Source organism: Sitophilus oryzae, unplaced genomic scaffold, assembly GCF_002938485.1.
Source record: "Sitophilus oryzae breed Bouriz unplaced genomic scaffold, Soryzae_2.0 scaffold_2006_pilon_pilon, whole genome shotgun sequence".
Classification (NCBI taxonomy): domain Eukaryota; kingdom Metazoa; phylum Arthropoda; class Insecta; order Coleoptera; family Curculionidae; genus Sitophilus; species Sitophilus oryzae.
In genome coordinates this window covers 5,189,988-5,211,401 of record NW_022146732.1, presented here as the reverse complement: position 1 = coordinate 5,211,401, position 21,414 = coordinate 5,189,988, and the positions used below count along the sequence as shown (strand labels likewise).

Here is a 21,414-nt window from a genome sequence, read left to right as displayed (position 1 = left end):
CAATTTTTCTGTAAATTTACACTTTTTCTGTAAATTTACACTTTTTCTGTAAATTTAGGGGGTTTTTCTGTAAATTTACATTTTTTTCGAAAATTTACACTATTTCTGTAAATTTAAATGCCCTTTAAATTTTTTTTGTTTTTTCTATAAATTTACAGGAAAAGTGTAAATTTACTTTTATTTTTTTAATCGTAAATTTGCAGAAAATTGTAAATTTTCAGAAAAATTGTAAATTTACAGAAAAAGTGAAAATTTGGAGAAAATATGTAAATTTACAGAAAAAGTGTAAATTTACAGAAAACGAGTAAATTTACAAAAAAAGTGTAAATTTAGAATCTGCAGAAAATCTGCAAATTTACAGAAAAAGTGTAAATTTTGTTAAAAATATTTTTCAATGTTGCGGATCTATGTTTTCGTAACTAAGAGCTTATTTTTACTTTCTTTAGAATCTTATAAGTATTCTGCCTAAAAAAATCCCTAAAGTCCTTGTCAAAAGTCAAAGTATAAAAAACGTGCATTCCCGAAATAATTCGATGACTTGCACGACAACTTTCATTAATTTTTATTTTGTAGTTCTTTATTTATTTGATTCTTTAGTTTGATTCTCTGCTGTTTTCGCTGCTACCAGCTGGAGGCTCTGTCTGCAAACAGTTGTTGGTGGAGGTTGGCGAGTTGCTCGTGCTCCTGGTACTGATTATGGGTTCGGGTGGTATTAGACCTTCTTTCATGCGTTTTTTCTGCTTCATTCTGCGGTTTTGGAACCAGATTTTCACTTGCGTTTCATTCAGTTGTAGCGCTGAAGCGATTTCAATTCTTCTTGCTCTGAAAATAAAACAGAAGCTTGTGCTTGTCAATATTCTGCAACTGTCAAAGATAGTTATTTATGGTACTAGTGTGTTATCTTACATATAAGTCGCGCTGGGAAATTTTCTTAAGTGACTTATATGTTATAACACGCGAGTGCCATGCAAGATTTTATCCAACAGCAGAACTGTTTCATGTCCAGTCTCTAAAAAATAATTGATTTAAAAGGATCTACCAGTTCTACTTTCATTGTTGCGAATTAATGAATTATCAGGGTGCGTTTATGTTAATATGCAATATAGATGCTCTATGGATACAACCCTTATATCACTGACTACGCAAGCGGTTGCTAGAATATTCTATTAATTTTGATTGAATTTTTTAGACATTGTGAATAATCGTAAATTTTTAAGTAGGTATAAAAGTATAATTGAAACATTTTTATTTCTTAAAAAATATAATCCAAGGTATACCCACCTAGTTAAGTACTTGTTGAAGTGGAACTCTTTCTCCAATTCAGTAAGTTGTTTGTTGGTGAAGTTGGTTCTGCCGGTATTCAAACAATTGATGCTGAGCAGACTGGAAGCGTTGGAACCAAGACAAGGGTTCCTGGTTGCGGGATTTTGCACCTCCAAATTTGGCGTTTGGCTGGAGTAGTCGGCGATTGAAACTGGAGACACTTTGGAAGCTGAAACAATAATGGTCATTATGTTAGTAATTTTGTCAATAATACAGCAAGAATAATTATATTATTTAATTCGTATACCATATCTTGCATCACCGACTTGAATATAGGACGATCCTATGTAAATGTTACAGGCAGTAATAAAGTCTGTCTCCAAATAAATTTAGCAAATACTAAAGTAATGTACAAAGAACTAGTAAACAGAAAAGACAATCTAATAAATAACACAACACTGGAAATAGTAGAAGGATATACAGGGTGGTCCAAACTATATTCCGGAAACTTCGGCAGCATATTCTGCTGATAGAAATAAGCAAAAAAGTTCGTATAAATGTATATCCTAAAATGCTTTTTGGTAAAAATTGCTACGAGAGAATTCAGAGCATGCCACCGATTGAAGCATTAATACTATTTGATTCACTTAGCTCCCTCAACAGTATTGCTTTTTCAAACTCCAAAAACTCTCTAACCTGCAGCATTCGAGATCTAGTAAATAAACTTACTGAAAGAAACTACAATGTTAACTTATTGTGGATTCCTGGACACTCTGACATTGCTGGTAACGACCGAGCAGACAAACTGGCTAACGAGGCAACGCTCTTACATAATATTGAAGAAACTCCATCCGTAGCCGATTTCAGAAATTTCCACAAAAAAATGTTGTTCAGTATACTTCAAAATGAATGGGACATCCTCGAGGGAACTAATAAATATAGATCGCATATGCCACTTCTTTATCTGTATCAAAATATATATTCTCTTGAACGCGGATCTTTTTGTAAAGTTGTTAGAACCCTCACAGGACACTCAAAATAGCTATTTATGTAACTAGTACCTAAAATGATGTTTTTTAGGACGAATCATTACTGTTTGCGGACGAGGCGTTAGCCGAGTCCGAAATAGTAGATGTATATATATATATATAGTCCGAATAGTAGATGAGTCCTAAAAAACATAATTTAGGTACGTGTTACATACACTATTTTTTGTCATACGCTTTTTACAGTTTTTTAGAACGCATATTTGCAAATTTTCCATATTTGAAATTATAATGTTTGAAAAAGTTGGCTTATAAATTCATATCTTAGTAACGAGTTTGTTTATTTCATCGCATTTTGACATGTCATTCGAAATTTGTCACAAAATCACACAAATTCATCAACAATTTTAAAATGTTCCAAAATCCCGAACATATTGCTAATAAGGCCAAAGAAATCGTGTTGGATTTACTTCCTGTGAAGTCTCGTGCCATTTACCAGAAAGAATATGATGTTTTTAATGAATGGAAAGACAAAAAATGGCGTATTCGTTGTAAAATGAAGATGTATTGCTAAATTATTTCCACGAAAAAGTAAGTACCTAGGTACTTACTTTAAAACAAATAACTTAGCTTTTGATATTGTTAGTATTTAATAATTTAATTATAAATATATGTATAATTTTATGTGATTTTGTGACAAATTTCGAATGACAAAATAAAACAACCAAATAACGAATTTAGACATTTTAGTCCATAAAGGTTGCCATGACGACCTTTACGGCCTAGGCCGAAAAAGAAACATTTTACGGACTGAAATGAGTCCGTAAAATAGCTGTTTTTGGGAGCGTATGACAAAAATAATTTTTAGAGGTTACTAGTTTATTTGGTTGCCTGTGATATTGACAAGAGAAAATTATTTCTGTTTTTGTTTGCCGTTGTTCTTAGCGACCGCTATAGCAGCGCCAGATCGCGTATAACGGTCGCGACCCAAAATAATTTCGCGACCTAAAATTTTTACGGGCTTTCCAATCTAAACTTGTTGCATTTATCTATGGCATAGACAAACAAATAAAAAAGAGAGTGGCAAATTAAATGGCAAAGAGAGGGACAACGTTTCCGTAGCGCAATTCAGAACGCAAAATTTCGTTCTATATATGTTGATCTGCGCATTGCGTCTATTGGGCCCACTATCTCATTCTAATATAACAAGAGAGAAAGAAGCAGCTATATAAAACGTAATTTCTAAATAGAAATTAGAACAATCGCCTTTCGTTTTCGTCATCATGACAACCAAGATGACAACATCATGACAATTCGTCATGTTTGTATGATGTTTGTTAATTTTTCTTTTGGTGATCTACCTTTTTTTCTACACTCTCCATTTTATTGACTTGTGAATATGGATAGGGAACAAATTTCTTTATCCCACATAGGTATTTATATTTTGTTACTTATAATTTTCAGTTATACCAAAGAACATTTGGTTATACTATTTGTTATTTTATTTGCTACAGAAGCCAGTATCATCTATTTTTTATATGTATTGGTGTCCCCTTTTTCTGATAGATATGTTAAAGACACCCGGTAAAATACAAGTAAGTAGTTATATTTATCATCTTATTAAGAAAAAAGTAGAAGTAGTAGTGTCAAAAATATTTTGAACCTCTCTTAACATAAGTTAATACAATTAATTTTTTTCATTTTTTGGGTAGGTAGTTTATAGCTGGTTTATAGTAACCAGAAACTTTATTAATATACCTATTTTACTTTTGTTTTAGGATTAAAACTGGACTTGAAAATGGTTCAGGATCATGATTCTCGTAAAGTCATCTTTGCTTGGATATTCACTTTGTTATTGCAATTAGGCAGTTTTTTTCGAAAATGAGATTTTTAATGCCCTTTAAAAAAATTGGCCGATCGTTTCCTGCAACGGTCAGTTCTTCTGCATTTAAAATTGGTAGGTGGGTGGAATAAACACTGTTATTTTTTGTTATTATATTATAAAAAGAATATTTATTTTTATGTATAAATATGTTAATAAAACAGTACAATTTTTGCTTTTTTTATAATTTCCCTTATAATAGTAGTATTCGTTCTGAAAAAAAACTGCAAATTTTCACTTAAACTGATTTATTTTCTACAGCACGTTCCCTTTACGTGGTATAGGGAATAAATCAGTTTAAGTGAAAATCTTCAGTTTCAGAATGAAAGAATACTACTAATAATGGCTAATTTAAATTTTCCGCCAGCCAGAATGTGCGATAATGTCTTATGATGCGTTTTATACCTATCTCTTTCTTTTTCATATAAAAAGCACACATAATAAAGAAAGATAGCAATAAAGACGTACGTCCTGCCATTGTCCTGCTAATTGGTTTCAAAATTGTTATTCTGAGTTGCGCTACGGGAACGCGGTCCCACTCTTTACCATGAGATTTGTCAGTCTCTTTTTATTTGTTTGTCTATGGTTTGCGCCATAGACAAACAGAAAAATTAAAAGACTGCCAGAAGACATACGACGCGCAGGCAAATGTTCCTGTAGCGCATCGACGCAAGTGCGGAAATACGTCCATCTAGCTATCTGTGTTTCGACACTAGTCCGTTAGTCTTAGCATATTCAGAAAGAACCTCCAGCGTTGCCAATTTTTGGGAATTCCCCAAATTTTGGGGAATCCGGAGCCGATTGGGAATTTTGTTGGGATTAGCAATAGGCGGCGAAAATAAGAGGAGTTTCAACAATTTATTGCTGATTGAAAATGGCGTAAAATTTTTAGCTTTAAAAACGGAGCGGGACGATATATCTTTCCCAACTTAGAAATTATTATCTGCTTTTTACTTGTGCTTCCCTTTGCAAATGCTTCAGTTGAAAGAACATTTAATGACCTCAAATTATTTAATGACTATTAGGGAAGGGATTAAAAAACAAGGAGGTAATTTACAGTTTAATCCCTCTAACATATATAATAAATATTGTATTTTTATTAAAATTATTTTTTTTTTGATAAAATAATCACATGGGGAATTTTTGGTGAATCGGGACATTTTTCTCCCCAAATTGGAGAATTTAATTTAGATTTTTGGGTAGTTTAGAAAATTGACATTGGCAACGCCGCTAACCTCATTCTTTTGTTTGTTGTTTGTTCAAAAACCGGCACGCGGCGTAGTACAAGGCTTGATCATTTTTTAAGATATTTTTGATTGTTAATTTTATTTTTGTGCAAACTAAACAGTTGTTTTTTATTAAAAAATAGCAGACAAAGGTAAGAAAGGTAATGTCCATGCAGAAGTTTTTATTTCACAGGCAATTCTTTCTAGAAATTTACCATCCAGCCCTCCTATTTAATTATTAAATGAAAGTGTGAAAGAGATATCAAGGGCTATTCTGTTAAAATATCATCCGGCCAGTCTAGGCCCTGTTGTGAACCAGAAGGTCTGCTCAGTTGGATGTTGGATATAGAATGGAAGGAATATCATGGCCGAGAACAAGGCATAATTGTATGTCCCTTGATGTAGGGGGGTAGGTTTGTTTCTAATAGGCAGTAAAACCAAAAATTCTACTGTGAATCTTCATATTCTAGGCCTGTAAAGATAAATAATTCTTGGAGCCATCTCGAGGTATAGTACTCAAGTCGGAGCGAATCAATTGATAGCACGTTGAAAAGAAATAATAGCCATCATAAAACTGTAAATATGTATATAACTAGTACAATGTAGCTATTTAACTGTAAGTACAATGTAGCTAGATATTTAGTAGAATAGGGGTATTATAAATTAATACAAAATACAACAATTGGTCATTCTTTCCATTCCCATTCAATTCTTCCCATTTAATCGTTTTCCCATAAAAAAAAAAGGAAAATTAAAATTAAGAGTGCCCTTAACCAAAAATAGTGAAATAAATGGAGATAGTCAAATTTTATATTAGCATGTAAGACTTTGAATAAAAAGGTGTAAAAGGATTATAATGCTGTATTTATATCCTTTAATATCATGATAATATAAAATTTGAGTAGGTATCTCCATTTATTTCACTGTTTTTGTTTAAGGGCACTCTTAGTTTTAATTGCCTTAAAAATAATAAGTATAATATAATAATTTAAATCTCCCGCTCTTTCATAGTTCGTTCCTGTAGCCAAGTAGAGGGCGCCAAAAGCGCAATCTCCCAACATTTTACCACGCGATTCACCACTCTCTAAACTATTAACTTTCTCTATGGTTTGCGCCATAACAACCAACCGGTAACTATAGATATGGAAAGGCCAAAACAGAAAACGACAAATTTTCGCATATTTATTTTTTTTCAAAATAAAATACTGTCCCTATTTTTTAATTAATGATGTGGTTGTAAATAAAATAGTACACAAATCTCGGAGGAAAGTTTTCATTATTGTCTCGAGATTTAGTTAATCTCTCGACAGTAATGACACACTTCCCTCCGGTATGTAATATACTATTTCCAACCTTGGTATGGTAACTCTACGCATTCGTAGCAGTCTGACAATTTCAAAGTAAAAAATTGCTGATACCTCTGGCAAAACTTTAGAAGTCTCTAAAAACTTACGACAAATAGACTTCTCGACACGGAGAAAAAAGCGACAAGAAAAAAAGACGAAGCGTCTAAACTAAGGGAAAATTTTCTTTTATTTTAATTTAATTTGGGCTGGCTGTCCGTGAGCAACAAGATGAATCGGGCCAAAGATTCAATTAGCTCGAGAAAAACGCGTCGTTAATAAGAAGACCGATCTGTCTTCGTTTAAATCGAAGTAACTATTTGGAGAACGCAGTGGTCTTTGCTTTTGGCAATTTTTGTTCCGTTGTTCCTGTTTTTTTTCTTTTCTCATTACTACTTGTAGATAGAATCATCATACAGTGTCATGTGTCATAGATAATGTTTGCATCATAAATGGGATCAAAGATGTTACTTAACGTAAAATGTCTCTTGGTAATAAGATACAAAATATTGTATTTTCATTTTATATTTGAAAAACTTTTTAGGATTCCGTACCCAAAGGGTAAAAACGGGAACCCTATTACTAAGACTTCGCTGTCCGTCTGTCCGTCCGTCTGTCACAAAGGTCTATCTTATGAACCGTTATAGCTAGACAGTTGAAATTTTTACAGATAATGTATCTATGTTGCCGCTATAAGAGCAAATACTAAAAATAGAATTAAATAAATGTTTATAAATAAAAAAGTACTTTCACTAAACATTATCTTTTAAGTAAGAATTTTGCATAGAATCTTTCAAGTCCTTGGTGGCCGCGTGGTTAAAGCGTTAGGACTTTACGCCAGGGGGGTGACAGTGAAATAGGAAAATTGGAAACAGTCATTAGTGTCATTCCTGTCATTCTCCTCACGACAAGTATGGCCGCCTAGACAAGGACAGCATTGTTTTTGTCTAACTATTGTCTAACTTCACAGTTTAGAATTGACAGATTTCAGTTTCAGAGACAACTTCAGATTTGTTTTTTAAATTACTTATACGCGCATTCAAACATTTCAGCTAAATCGAAAAAAAGTTTATAATAATATAGTGTCTAGAACAAATTCGAAAATATTTGACGCCATTTTAATTCATTCCGTTTAGTTTCGTTTTGGAAGTTCAATTTAATATTTCGGCTGAAATTTATAAATATAAAGGTAATAAAGTATATAAAATATATATTACATGAAGAATCCTGGAGAAAATGACGTTTCTGCAGTAGTAGGTATGTCGGTAGTCCCATGTATATGAAAAATAAGTAGTAAATAAACACTGTTTTTACATTTTTTAGATGCAAGAAAATGGTGTTATAATCTCTTTGATCGGCGATTTTTTTGAAAATGGAAACAATTTACAGCAAGGTAAGATCATTTTTAACTATAGCTAACATTAGTTATCTCCAATATGTGCGATTTATTGTCAATAATGCAATAAATCGGACTGATAATCTGATTATGTTATCTGACTAAAAGTCTTTTTTTGCATCTTTTTGATTTATAAGCCAGGTTCTTTGGGAATAATGGACGCTTTTTTTAAACAGTATATTTATATTTTATACCTATTGATATTTTTACATTGTTAATTTTAGTATAAAAAATTGTTTTTCTGTTTTCAGGTTTTTGTATAAGGCTCCCGTTTTCATGTTCCTGTGACCGTTTTCTGTCCTTGAAGTTTGCGAATGCGTGTGTTTATTTACAAATTACTGTAAGTCATGCTTATACCTTAACTAATTTACGTTAAAAGTGCATATAATTAACTAATTGGTATTGAAACAATACAATCCTCTATATTTTTATATTTATTTAGTCACGTTGTTCCATATTTAAAATAAATATATGTGAATAAATTATTTTTGGTTTTATTTATGAAAAAGAAAAATACAAAAATACATTTAAACTGAAAGAGGGCCCGCCATTGAATAACCGGAAACGGAAATGAAAATTAAGCCATCATGTCCTTATCATGTCAACCTGTCAATTGGAAAGTTAGTTCTCCAGACGACAATGAAGGCTTTCGGTGGCGTATCGTGTTTCCACGATTTAACACAGAGTTGACACTTCTTTCTAGTTAATTATTTTATGCTTTACGCTGCTATGACGTTGGAGCCGTAGTCAGGCAGGTTCGAATCCTAGTCAAGGCGACTTTTTTTAATTTTTACATATTTTTACATATTTATTTTTACTTTTTACTTTTTGCTTATTGATTAATACAGTTTTTAGTAATGTGTTTCTTCATTTCTTTTTAAATTACTTATACGCGCATTCAAACATTTCAGCTAAATCGAAAAAAAGTTTATAATAATATAGTGTCTAATGTTGTATAGATAATGAATGGTACGGAACCCTTTGTGCGCGAGTCCGACTCGCATTTGATCAATTTTTTTCTAATTTTGACCTTGTTTTCAATATCAGAGCCATACTATTAATCCGAAATCTCTATCTGTGACCGATATTTTTTTCTCAAAAATGGTTAATGTTAGATATACAGGGTGGGCCACTGAAAACTTACAATTGCTATAATTCTTAAACCAAAAAAGATATCAAAAACATAAAAAATACCGTTTCTATAATATCGAAGGAGAATACATATGACGTATTTTTTGATCCACCCCGACCTACCCCTTAGGCGGCACCACTACTCACTTGAAAATTTAAATGGCAACACCCCACTTGTGGCGTTTTTATGGAAAGCCCATGAAAAATGCTAAACGATGATCATAAAGTTTTTAGGGTGTAATTGAAAAACTAACCCTTACATGAAAAATTAGGTGGACATTAATGAGAAAAGTGATTTTTTCAGCATAAGTTACAAATTGGAACCCAGCTAAATGAGGCAAATGAGGTATTTTTCAAACCACCCCGACCCACCCCTAGGTGCCACCCATTCACTTCTAATCTCAAGATAGCGGCCCCACTTGTGACACTTCTTTAGAAAGCTAGTTGAAATTGTTCTGTTGTAGTTGAAAAAACTTCTGTCTTCTTTCAACAATTACTGGTAAGTAGTGATAAGAAATTTAAAATGATAATTTATTTTAACAATTGTTCAAAATGACAGCCGTTTTGTTCCATACAAAAATACAAACGATTTGCAAATTCTTCTCTCACTTTTTGGAAAGTCTCTCTCGGAATATTTCGACATGCTTCAGTTATCCTCTACCGCAATTCTTGCAACGAACCTGGTTTTGTCTTGTAGACTATGGATTTAGTGTAACTCCACAAAAAAAAAGTCTAAAGGAGTGAGATCAGGTGACCTTGGCGGCTACTCGATTGGACCCCTTCTGCCAATCCATTGCCTTGGATAATATCTATCCAACCACCGCCTTGTGGCAATAGAATAATGCGGAGGGGCTCCATCTTGCTGAAAGTGTATGAGGTCTTCATTAAGAGTTAAATTTCCTTCCAAATCTCTTTGATTTTCAACCTCATTTACAATGACTGGCTCTATCAAATTGTTCAGCATTTCCACATAAGCATCACCAGTCAAATTTCCGTCGATGAAAAATGGACCTATAATTTTATCGCCTAGTTTTATTCGCCTAATTTTATTCCACGTTTGAAATACCACCAAATTTGCAAACGATTGAAAATCGATAGAAGACAGTACAAAAACACAAAGATATGCCGGTTTAAGATCCCTGTTTGTTGAAAGTAAAAAAATAGATGATAAGGAAGAATTTGCGTTATCGCAAAATTAGGCTGTAAAACATCTTTGTGTTGCCTTTTTTATTATCTACATTTAAAAATGGCATTGATGAGATTAGAAGTGAGAGGATGGCACCTAGGGGTGGGTCGGGGTGGTCTAAAAAATGCCTCATTTGCCTCATTTACCTGGGTCCCAAATTGTAATTTATGCTGAAAAAATTATTTTTTCATTAATGTCAACTTAATTTTTCGTGTAAGGGGTAGTTTTTCAATTTCACCCTAAAAACGTTATGATCGTCGTTTAGCATTTTTCATGAGCTTTCCAAAAATGCGCCACAAGTGGGGTATTGCCGTTTAAGATTTTCAAGTGAGTAGGGGTGCCGCTAAAGGAGTAGGTCGGGGTGGTTCAAAAAATACGTCATATGTATTCCCCTTCGATATCATAGAAACGGTATTTTTTATTTTTTTGATATAATTTTTGGTTTAAAAATTATAGCCATTGTAAGTTTTCAGTGGCCCACCCTGTAGAGTGTTTAATATCAAAACTCATAAAATTTTACAGAAAATTTAAGTATGTAATAAAAAGTGGGGGCACACCTTTAAAATAAGAAAGTTGCTGGCAACTTCCAGTATTTCCGGAAGGGCCGCCATGTTGAAAATATTTTTAATTGATAGATCTCGTTGCAAAACAATGATGAGCAAAAAATCTCCGATCTAGATATTGTGGTTCTCTAGAAACTTCTAATGCACTTTCAGCCTGGGACACCCTGTATTCCTGTATACAACAAAAATAAAAAAGTTATAGGGGTGAGCCACTTTTGGGAACTCCCGGTATATTAATCAGAGTATTTTCTACAGCACCCCTGTATAATATGATCTCGAATATGGAATGCGCACCATATTATACGTCGCTTTGTTGGCTTTTCTTTCTTCTAAAAGCTTTTAATTTTAAAATGCCCCGACCATTACACAAATTGACTCGAAGAAACTACTATGAAACCCTATACCCATCGACTCATAATTTTAAAGAATGGAAAAGCAAACTTGGAGGCTCGCGGGCAAATATTTTCTCTCGTTTGTCGTTTTTCATCAAATAAATTGTCCGTGGAGAAAGCGTGTGTGTCAAATATGAAAGTGGATAGTTGGGGCACAGGCTTTTGGAAAACGTATGAAAATATATAGAAAATTAGTGACAATGAATGATAAAGTTATGAAATAAAGTATGATATTGGCAGCAAAATAACACACTAATTTACCAGAATACACCAAAAAAAAACACATTACTTTTGCATTGGACTCCGCGTTTCGCTAACCATGCTAATATAGATATACAGGGTGGTCCGAATTGTTATTCCGGAAACTACGGTAGCATATTCTCCAGATAAAAATAAGTAAGAAAGTTCGTATAAATGTATGTCCTAAAATGCTTAGTTTTGGAGATACAGGGTGTAGAAGTTTCATTTTTATTTCGATTTTTTCCATCTAATTTCTGAACTAACTTCAATATTTAGACGAAAATTGGTGTCTAGTAGTTTTTTGACATGAGAAATTTGATTTTGATGTCAATATGACTCCTACATGTAGAGGGCGCCAGCTAGATATTGTTTAACTGGTTTGGAGAGTAATAACTTTTTGTCCGTACCTCTCAATTTTTTACCGTATTTTCATTTCAATCTTTCATTCAAATATCTATCTACTCAATATGTTTATTTTTTGTCAATACAGGGTGTCCCAGAAATAAGTGCAAGTATTTTAAGGGGAGGTAGATCTCGATAAAAGAAACATGTTTTCTCTTTATCGTTTTTCAAATAAGTCAAAAATAAGGGAGTTATTTTACTTTGAAAAATTCAAAAGAAAAATATTTTTTGCTAAAATTTTGAGAACCACTGGATCTTTTCTGGATTTTCTTTTTTGTAAATTTAATCTAATACCTATGTTGTCATATTATCAAAAGATTATAGTTTTTAACTAAAAACTAAAAAAAAATCCAAAACATTTTTCAAAAAATTTCGAACGTTCAAACATTTTTTTTCGCGAAAAAAACCTCATAGGCGTGTTTGTGGAGTTGAACTATACCAGTTAAAATACTTGCACTTATTTCTGGGACCCCCTGTATAATGACATGTATTGACTAATACCATTTTAACACGTTGACTGCCCAAATAGTAAATACTTTTTTGTATGTGGGGCCCAATAGTTTTTTTTGTTTAAATGTGTCAAAAATGTTACAAATAACACATAAAATGTTTAATGATAATATTATTTATCTTCTGAGTCATAGTTCTGAATGCGATGCACGTGTGCATCGCGGAGCCTCAGAGACAAAATTTGAATACTGGCGCCATGCGATGCACACGTAGTTCTGAAAATGTATTTGATTAGTTCTTGTTGTATGGTAGTTGTAAGTTTATCTCTTAGGATTATTAGTTTTGTTTAACCTGATCGTTCGAAAAAAAGTCCCAAAGAATAGTTTTTATTTCATTTTTTATTGTTGCTTATTGTGAGCTCTACTACTTTTGCTACTTATCCTATTATTGCTTAGTTATAATGTTTATCCCCAATTTTTATAGTATTTTTAATAAAAATATCAACACATTTATCAACTTTTTAACGCAAAAAAAACAACAGAAATGCATAATAAATGATCGATAGTATGATCTTAAATAACACCCTTTATGTTCAATGTAGGCTCGGGCTGATACCAATATTTTGTTTGCTGGGCTATACCCATTTATCGCCCATATGCACATCATTACAGCGCGAAGCAACACTGAGCTACTGGGCTTGGTGTAGAAACCTAAGTTTTTGCGAAGCACACGCCCCTCGCGTGGCAGTCAACGTATATCTTGAGGTTGCTCGTAGTGATTTTTACCAAGAGACATTTTTTACGTAAAAAATCACGGAAATGTAGATTTTTTCACTCAGTTGTTTTATACAGGTACGGACGAAAAGTTATTAACTTTCAGAACAGTTAAAATACATGTAAGTGATGCACCCTCCATGTAGGAGTCATATTGACATCAACATCCAATTTCTTATGTCAAAAAACTCACAGATACTAATTTTCATCCAAATATTGACCTTACTTCAGAAATTATTTGGAGAAAATCGAAATAAAAATGAAATTGCTACACCCTGTATCTCCGAAACTAAGCAATTTAGGACATGCATTTATACGAACTTTTTTACATATTTTTATCTGGAAAATATGCTGCCGAAGTTTCCGGAATACAGTTCGGACCACCCTCTATAATCATAGAAACGAATTTTGATTAAACGGGATTAACCATTTTAGAACAAGTAAAAATTTTTATGAAGAATGCATTTTTTTGAAAATGTCAATAATAAAAAAGTATTTCCTCTTGCAAGTAAAACTATAAAAAATGTTAATATTACTGAAGTTCATATGACCTTATTTCGTAAACAAGTAAATGACTTGTTCAATTATCCAGCATTTTGTTGATTAATATATAACTAATTCAATTTCTATTTGTTTCAATCAATATTGTATGACAAAATAAGTCAGCATGCACACAAACATGTATGTTGTTTATATTTCCCTTCTTGACTACGGTGAAACAACTTACTACGTTATTAAAAATATTTAGTCAACTAACCAGAATGTTTAATTCAGTATCATTAGAAGTTTTTTCAAAGTTTTGTGCCTTTTTAGGTATAATCCCTATCTACAATTTCGAAAAAAAGCTTTTAGCCAATCAAATCTACTATAAATGCAAAGTTATCATATTATTAGTATTACTGGTATCAGCTGGCATCCTGTCAATTCACCAAAAAAATCAAATATTAAACCTAAAACTTAATCAGTTCATGAACGGTTCGTCTACTTTTTTTAGCCATATTTTGGTGATAACAACTGTCGTGTCGTCATATTTTAAGAAACCTACTTGGGAGTTGTTCTTTACCGAACTACTGTCAGTTGATGACAGAATAAAGAAAATATTAAAAAGGGACCAAGAAAAAAACCAGTTTGAATCAATGAAAAGTATATTAACTTTATTTTCTCTAACTGTAACTTTCTATATTATGGTTTTTATTGAATATTCCATATGGACATGGTACTACGAAGTCCATTTTCCAGATTCTTTCAACATTATGTTTTTCTGTTGGTTAGAGTACGAACTCTTTGTCTACTATTGGATACTGATACTGTCAGTGTATATGGTACAAGTCTTACTGGTAATTAGACAGCAATATGCTTACGTATCAGTCATTGTAAATCAAATGGGACCCACTAATTTGAATATTTTACACACTTTGAAGCTGGTGGATGAAACGTTTTATGATCTTTACGTCGTGTGTGGTAGATTCAAGAGTATTTACTCAACGCAAATGTTGTTGAATGCTTCACTGACATTTCTGTGTGGCGTGCTTTACTGTATCCATCTTGTTCGGATGCCTGTTACAAAAATGGCGGATGTAATATTTACAACAACGTATACGGTGAGTTTTTTTGTGACTGTTGCAACTGTTGTATTTCTATAATGATAGTAGGTATACTTGAGCCAGACAGCAGACTTGTTGACTGATTTTGTTGTCTGCTTTACCGTTTTTGAAATGAAACTCGGAAAAAAATCATTCAGTGAAACTGAAAAATCGCTGATGTGTCACATTGAGTGATCGAAGTTTTGCGTACTTACGAAATACATGTAAGAAATTGATACCATCTATTCGTAGTAATTGTAAACACTCTTGGAAAATGAGTTTTTGTATTCGGGATCTTCACACTAATAAATGACTGAGAATCTTTAATGGCATCTACGGTTAAAAACGTGATTTCTTCCCATCCTACATGCTAAATACTCCAACGATTAAGATAACTTTAGCTAACAGGAATTCTTTCATAAAGCGTTCTATTTCCAGTTTTGTAAATACTTTTGATTTCTTTGCCTGATATCCTGAAGCTTTTCTTTTTTAAAAATGCAATAAGGTTTGTGAATTTGCTAATATCTACGTTTCTGTTGAGGTAAATCATGGTGCGGACATCGAATATTTACTTCACAGGGTTGACGGCTTTAAGGCAGTGGATAACTTCAGGAAATAGCCTAGCAATATCTTTTTTGTGAAATTCTCAACATGTTTTTCTTTGACCCAGGTTTCAACGTTGTTGTAGGTGGTCTCGTATAAGTTTTTCGACTTCTCGGGCACTAACGTGGATAGCGCAGTTTCAGCAGCTTGTTGAATATCCAAAGACTCGTCATTATCACTCATTTTTTTACAAAACTTTGTATGAAATACGGCGACGTTTGAACCTGACAGAACTTTGTCATTAAACAATGCATAAACAATGCCTTAGAATCCCATTACCGGAAGATTTTAGAAAATGTTTATAAATAAATAATAATAATAGCACGAAAATCACAAATTATCTGCTTTTTATTATCACGTCGCAAAAATTAATATTCTGTGACGTTTGAAAAAAATCCTTTGTATAACCGTTCTTCACCTAATTATGTATAATGGGAATTCAGTGGTTAGTTCTTGTTTATATAATTATTCCAATTTCTATATAGTCCAATCAATAATTGATAAAAAAATTCAGTTTACCTACATTCTTTTCTTTAATAGCCACACAATTACAACGTATAGCAATATCAATTTGAAAATCTAACCGTATTCTCCGAAAAATGTTTAACTCGGTATCTTTGGCAGTGTTTTCGAAATACTGTGCCTTTTTAGGAATAGTGCCCGCGTACAATTTTGAGAAAAGGACTTTAGTGAATCACACGTATTACAAATGCAAGGTTATGTTATTATTAGTGGCACTAACGACAGTTGGTGTCATGTCAGTTCGCCACAAGCGTCAAATGTCAAGTTTGAGAATTACTCAACTAGTCAATGTTACCAGTACCTTGTTTGGCCATATTTTAGCAACAAACATAGTTTTATCGTCTTATTTCAAAAAGGGTGTTTGGGAATTGTTTTTAACTGAATTACTCTCAATTAATGAAAGGATAAATAAAATATTAGCCAGAGATCCAGGAACAAACAAAACTGACTTGATAAGAAGCATATTAGTTCTATTTTCTTTTACTGCAGCATTTTATATTCTGGTTTTTATTCAATATTCACTATGGACATGGTACTACGAAAGTAACTTTCGAGAAAATTACAGCTTCATGCTGTTCTTTTGGTTGGAATACCAGCTGTTCGTCTTTTATTGGATACTAACACTGTCAGTGTTTATGATTCATGTTTTACTAGTTATTAAAAATCAATATGTTCACGTATCGGTGATTTTAAACAAATTGGGATCGACAGAGTTGAATGAAGTTGAATTGGAGACTTTAAAACAAGTAGATGAATTGTTTTATGATCTTTTCGTTGTGTGCAATAGATTTAAGAGCATTTACTCAACCCAGATGCTTTTAAACGCTTCAATGACATTTCTAATTGGTGTACTCTACTGTATTCATCTTGCTCATATGCCTCATATAAGATTACTGGATGTGGTATACACAACGATTTATTCGGTAAGTTTTTTGGTATGTTTGCAGTTATTTTTTTATTTCTGGTTTGAATGTTTGAATTTGTGTATACTACTTTCTATTAAGGATCGTCCACACTTGCTACTTGCTATATAACACTGCTATATAGCAAAGTTATATAACATGTTACATATTTTTAGTCATATTTAGCAAATTTTGCTGCTGTATAACTTGCTAGATGTTATCCATTTGTAGTCGGTAAATATCAAAAGATGTTGCTATTGTAACATGAAACAATGCGTCCAGACTTGCTAAATTTCTAGTTTAGCCATATTTTCAGGGACACGCGCGACAGAATCTTAGTATGGTGAGCTGATATTGGGTTTGTTTATTTACTGGTCGATAATACCGTATGATCGAAAAACGTTTCTACGTTGTCCGATACCCAATTTCCAGCCTGTTCTATTCGTACAATCCTCTGTTGACAGGTTTCTTTCACTCATCGCTTTGTGTACGCTTTTTTGCCATTCCAGTTTTGGTCTTCCCTGTTTTCTTCTACCCTTTGGTTGCCAATTGATTATTTTCTTGGGCCATCTAGTGTCCTTCATTCGCTCTACATGTCCGTACCAGATCAGCTGCTTTTTCTCTATATCCTGTGTTATCGTACCTTCTATACCCATTTGTTGTTTTATGGTATTATTTCTTATTCGTTGTTGTCTTGAAATTTCCATTGATCTTCGAATGACATCCATTTCTACGGCCTCTATCCTCTTCTTGTATCTCTCAGTTATTCTCCATGTTTCTGCTCCATACAGGAGGTTGCTCTTTATCATGGTTTCATATATATTGAATTTTCTTCGCTTTGTTATTGATTTGCTCCATAAGATTCCATTTAGACATCCGATTATTTGTTTCGCGTTGATAATCCTTTTCTCTATTTCTCTGCCGTCAGTTCCAGTGTTATCAAATGTAATTCCCAGGTACTCATACTCTTGACACTGCTTAATTTCGTGACCGTTGTACAAGTTCAAGTTTCCTTCTTGTGCGCCTATGCATAGATATTTTGTTTTGGCTGTGTTAACTGTCAAGCCCCATTCTCCGTATTCTTCAATAAGTTTTCTTAGCATATATTGCATATCGTCTTTGTCATTGGCAACTATTATTTGATCGTCTGCGAATTGAAGTGTGAACGAAGATTCATTGTCAATCTCTATGACCATACCACGGATCTTTCTTTACCAATTTTTTAAAGCGACTGCAACGTATATTTTAAAGAGAGTAGGGGAGATGCAATAACCTTGACGCAAGCCTTTGTCGGTTATAAGTGTTTCTGTAAGCTCTTTGTCAACTAATGACAGTTAATCGCAGGTGTGCTAGAGGAAGTGGCATTCCCCATGTAATTTTACAAACATATATAAAATGACAGCGATCTTTATTTCATAGCCATCACTGACGCCGTTTTTTTCGATCATACGGTATTATTTATTTCATACAATAATTCACACAACACATTCATTGCTGGAAGAATAACGAATTAATATTGAAATACGACTAAAAGCTTTTAGAAAAAAAAAACGACCAATACATAAGCTCAATAATTGCTCTGTTCATACAACATTACACAAATTACCATTATACTTCAGTTTCGCTTGGTACTATCCACTTCAATAATGCTTAGTTCAGTGTCTATGATAGTTTATTCAAAATACTGTATGTTCTGCGGAATCTTACCACCTTACGACTTCAAAAAACGTGTGTTGATCTCTATGTCATTTTATAAATTCAAAATTTTTCTTTTGACTTTGTTTGTATCACTAAATTGTATCGTATCAACTTACGAAAGATTCAATCAAGCAAATTATTCAAGAATGGAATGGTTTCAACAATTTTTGATTGCAGTAAACCGTATCAACGGATACACATTGTTTGTATTTATTATTCTAAACTCTTACTTTAAAAGATATTTGTTTGAAGCGCTCTTCAAAGGAATCATTTCAGTTGAAGATAAGATGGAAAAACTATTGAAAATCGAGAAAGAAAATACGAGAAAGCCTGTAATAATCTTGACATCTATATCAGTGGTTTTCTGTTGTATGGTTCTGACCGAATACGTATCCTATAAAGCATACTTTAAGAGGCTGTATAAAGATAGAATTTTAGAAATGCAGATGTTGTGGGCTCTATACTCGCTGGTCGTGTATTATGGCATTTTGATATCGAGTTTTAACATGACACAATTGACACTGATGGTCAGAAATCAATATGCTAATATAATATTAGTTCTAAATCAGATTGAAACAGTTGATTTAAACAAAGAAGAAATATTTGGGATTATCCAGAACGTGGATGACTTGTTTTTTGATATTTACAGTACTGGAAATATCTTTAAATCGATTTATTCTGTCCAGATGCTGATGAATGTTATTTCTTCGTTTGTGTTTGCGCATTTTTATTCGGTGTACTTGGCGCATCTGGCTTCAATCACAGTTGTTTCTGTAGTTTTTTCCACCTTATATTCGGTAAGTTTATAATAATATATTGACGGTCATAAAAAAATTAAAGGATCATTGGAGGACTACTAAAATCATAAATTAAAATTATTTTTAAAAAGTACAGAGTGTCCCAAATAAATAAAAAAATATCAAAGTTGTATTTTTTTTTAAATGGAACACCCTGTATATTATTACATTTTAAGTTTCTGCGATTAAAATAAAGACAAATTTGATTAAGGTTTACCGCACTTTAATCTTACCGTTTTTGAAAAATTTACGATTTTGTGAAAATGCAGTAACAATTTTACTGCTTCTTTTTTCTAGACGTATTTAAGTTTTCAAAACCAAGTATTGTTCTGAAGTTTTTCTATTTACTAAATTTCGTGTTGCAATAATAAAAATAATACCACCTTATACAGAGTGTCTAAAAATTTATATTAAATAATTGCTAGCTTTAAACGGCAATAACTTGTTTAATTCAAATGAAACACCCTGTATATTTTACAAGAATCCGATGCACAATTTAATTGTCTCTCAAATTGTATTGTACCATTATTTACCTATTTCTTTAAGTTTTTGTAGAAAATACATTTTCTTATAATGTAGACCTCATTTATCAATACAGGGTGGTCCATCGAAAACGTTCCGCAAGGCATAACGGACAGGATATTTTTTTTTCAAAAAATTCAAAAACACGTTAATTTTGTTTGTGAGGGGGACAACTTTTGCCCCAAAAATGCTTGCAAAATCTTCAACCCTCTAAGTGGTTGTGTCATCCCCCAACTTTTTTCAAATGGGAAGGGGGGTCAAGTGGCGCCGCAATGAAAAGAGCTTTCTATTCTCTATATTTCCCCGCTTCGTTTTTGAAAATCGGTCAAGTTATTGAGAACATATGAAGGATTGAAATTTTAAAAGTTTATTTAAACAGTTATCAGAGTAAATTATAAGGATAAATTCCTTCGACCAATTTGCTGTGTTTTCTTATTATTTCTAGATGTATACGCATTTTTTCACTTGCCACAAGGTTGAACGATCAGGTGCGGTCTCAATATCGTTAAAGACCCACAATAGAATTTCCAAAAATACCAGCCCTCGACGATCAAAATCGTCTTCGTTGAGTTCTTGTACCAACTGAATTTTGTACTGGTGGAACTTGTGTTTTTTTAATATCCTTTGGACACTTGTACGATTCACGCCGGTCTCATTGGCTAATTTTCTTGTAGATACTCAGCGTACTATCCATGGCAACTTGGTGCAATACGAATACCTCCATAATTTCATTTACTACAGAATTTTCCCTCTGCCTCTTTTTATTCATAACGGAACCAGTTTCGCGAAATTTTGCTACTAACTCGCGAACAAATTTGCCATAAAAATGTTTGTCAGGATGGCGTTCATTGAATATCTGCGCAAACCGATTGCCACATTCATTATTTTTAAAATAAAGTTCGATTATTTCTACTTTTTCTGCAAGTGAGTACACCATAATTGTTAAAAAGTTTAACGATATTGAGAAGAACTTGAACGCACAAGTCACAAAACAGCTATCTAGCAATTACCGCACCTGGTTGTTCAACCTTGTGGCAAGTGAAAAAATGCGCAAACATCTAGAAATAATAAGAAAAAACAGCAAATTGGTCGAAGGAATTTATCCTTATCATTTACTCTGATAAATGTTTAAATAAACTTTTCAAATTTCAATTCTTCATATTTTCTCAATGACTCTACCGATTTTCAAAATCGAAGCGGGGAAATATAGAGAATAGAAAGTTTTTTTCATTGCGGCGCCACTTGACCCCCCTTCCCATTTGAAAAAAGTTGGGGGATGACACCCCCGCTTAGAGGGTTGAAGATTTTGCAATCATTTTTGGGGCAAAAGTTGTCCCCCTCACAAACAAAATTGACGTGTTTTTGGATTTCCTGAAAAAAAAATTACCCTGGCCGTTATGCCTTGCGGAACGTTTTCGATGGGCCACCCTGTATACCCATGGAATATTTACATTTTAGATTTTTTTTTAAGTACCTAACATATTAACAAAATATACAGATGTTGAAAACGCCAATACTTCTAGACCATTTGTTTACAAAAAAAAAACTGGTACT

The 21,414-nt window shown here is 32.9% G+C and overlaps 1 protein-coding gene across 1 annotated transcript in view; it reads right to left on the bottom strand.

Annotated features, from left to right (window-relative positions):
* Positions 1 to 313: 313 nt before the first annotated feature.
* Positions 314 to 21,414, bottom strand: part of LOC115883864 (homeobox protein Hox-A1) — a 156,545-nt gene continuing 135,444 nt past the window's right edge. Inside the window, exons 4-5 of the mRNA XM_030902278.1 lie at positions 1,282 to 1,492; positions 314 to 822 (exon numbers count right to left, since the gene is read on the bottom strand). Coding sequence (XP_030758138.1) covers positions 594 to 822; positions 1,282 to 1,492 — 440 coding nt within the window. The 3' untranslated portion in view covers positions 314 to 593. The remainder of the gene's footprint in view (positions 823 to 1,281; positions 1,493 to 21,414) is intronic.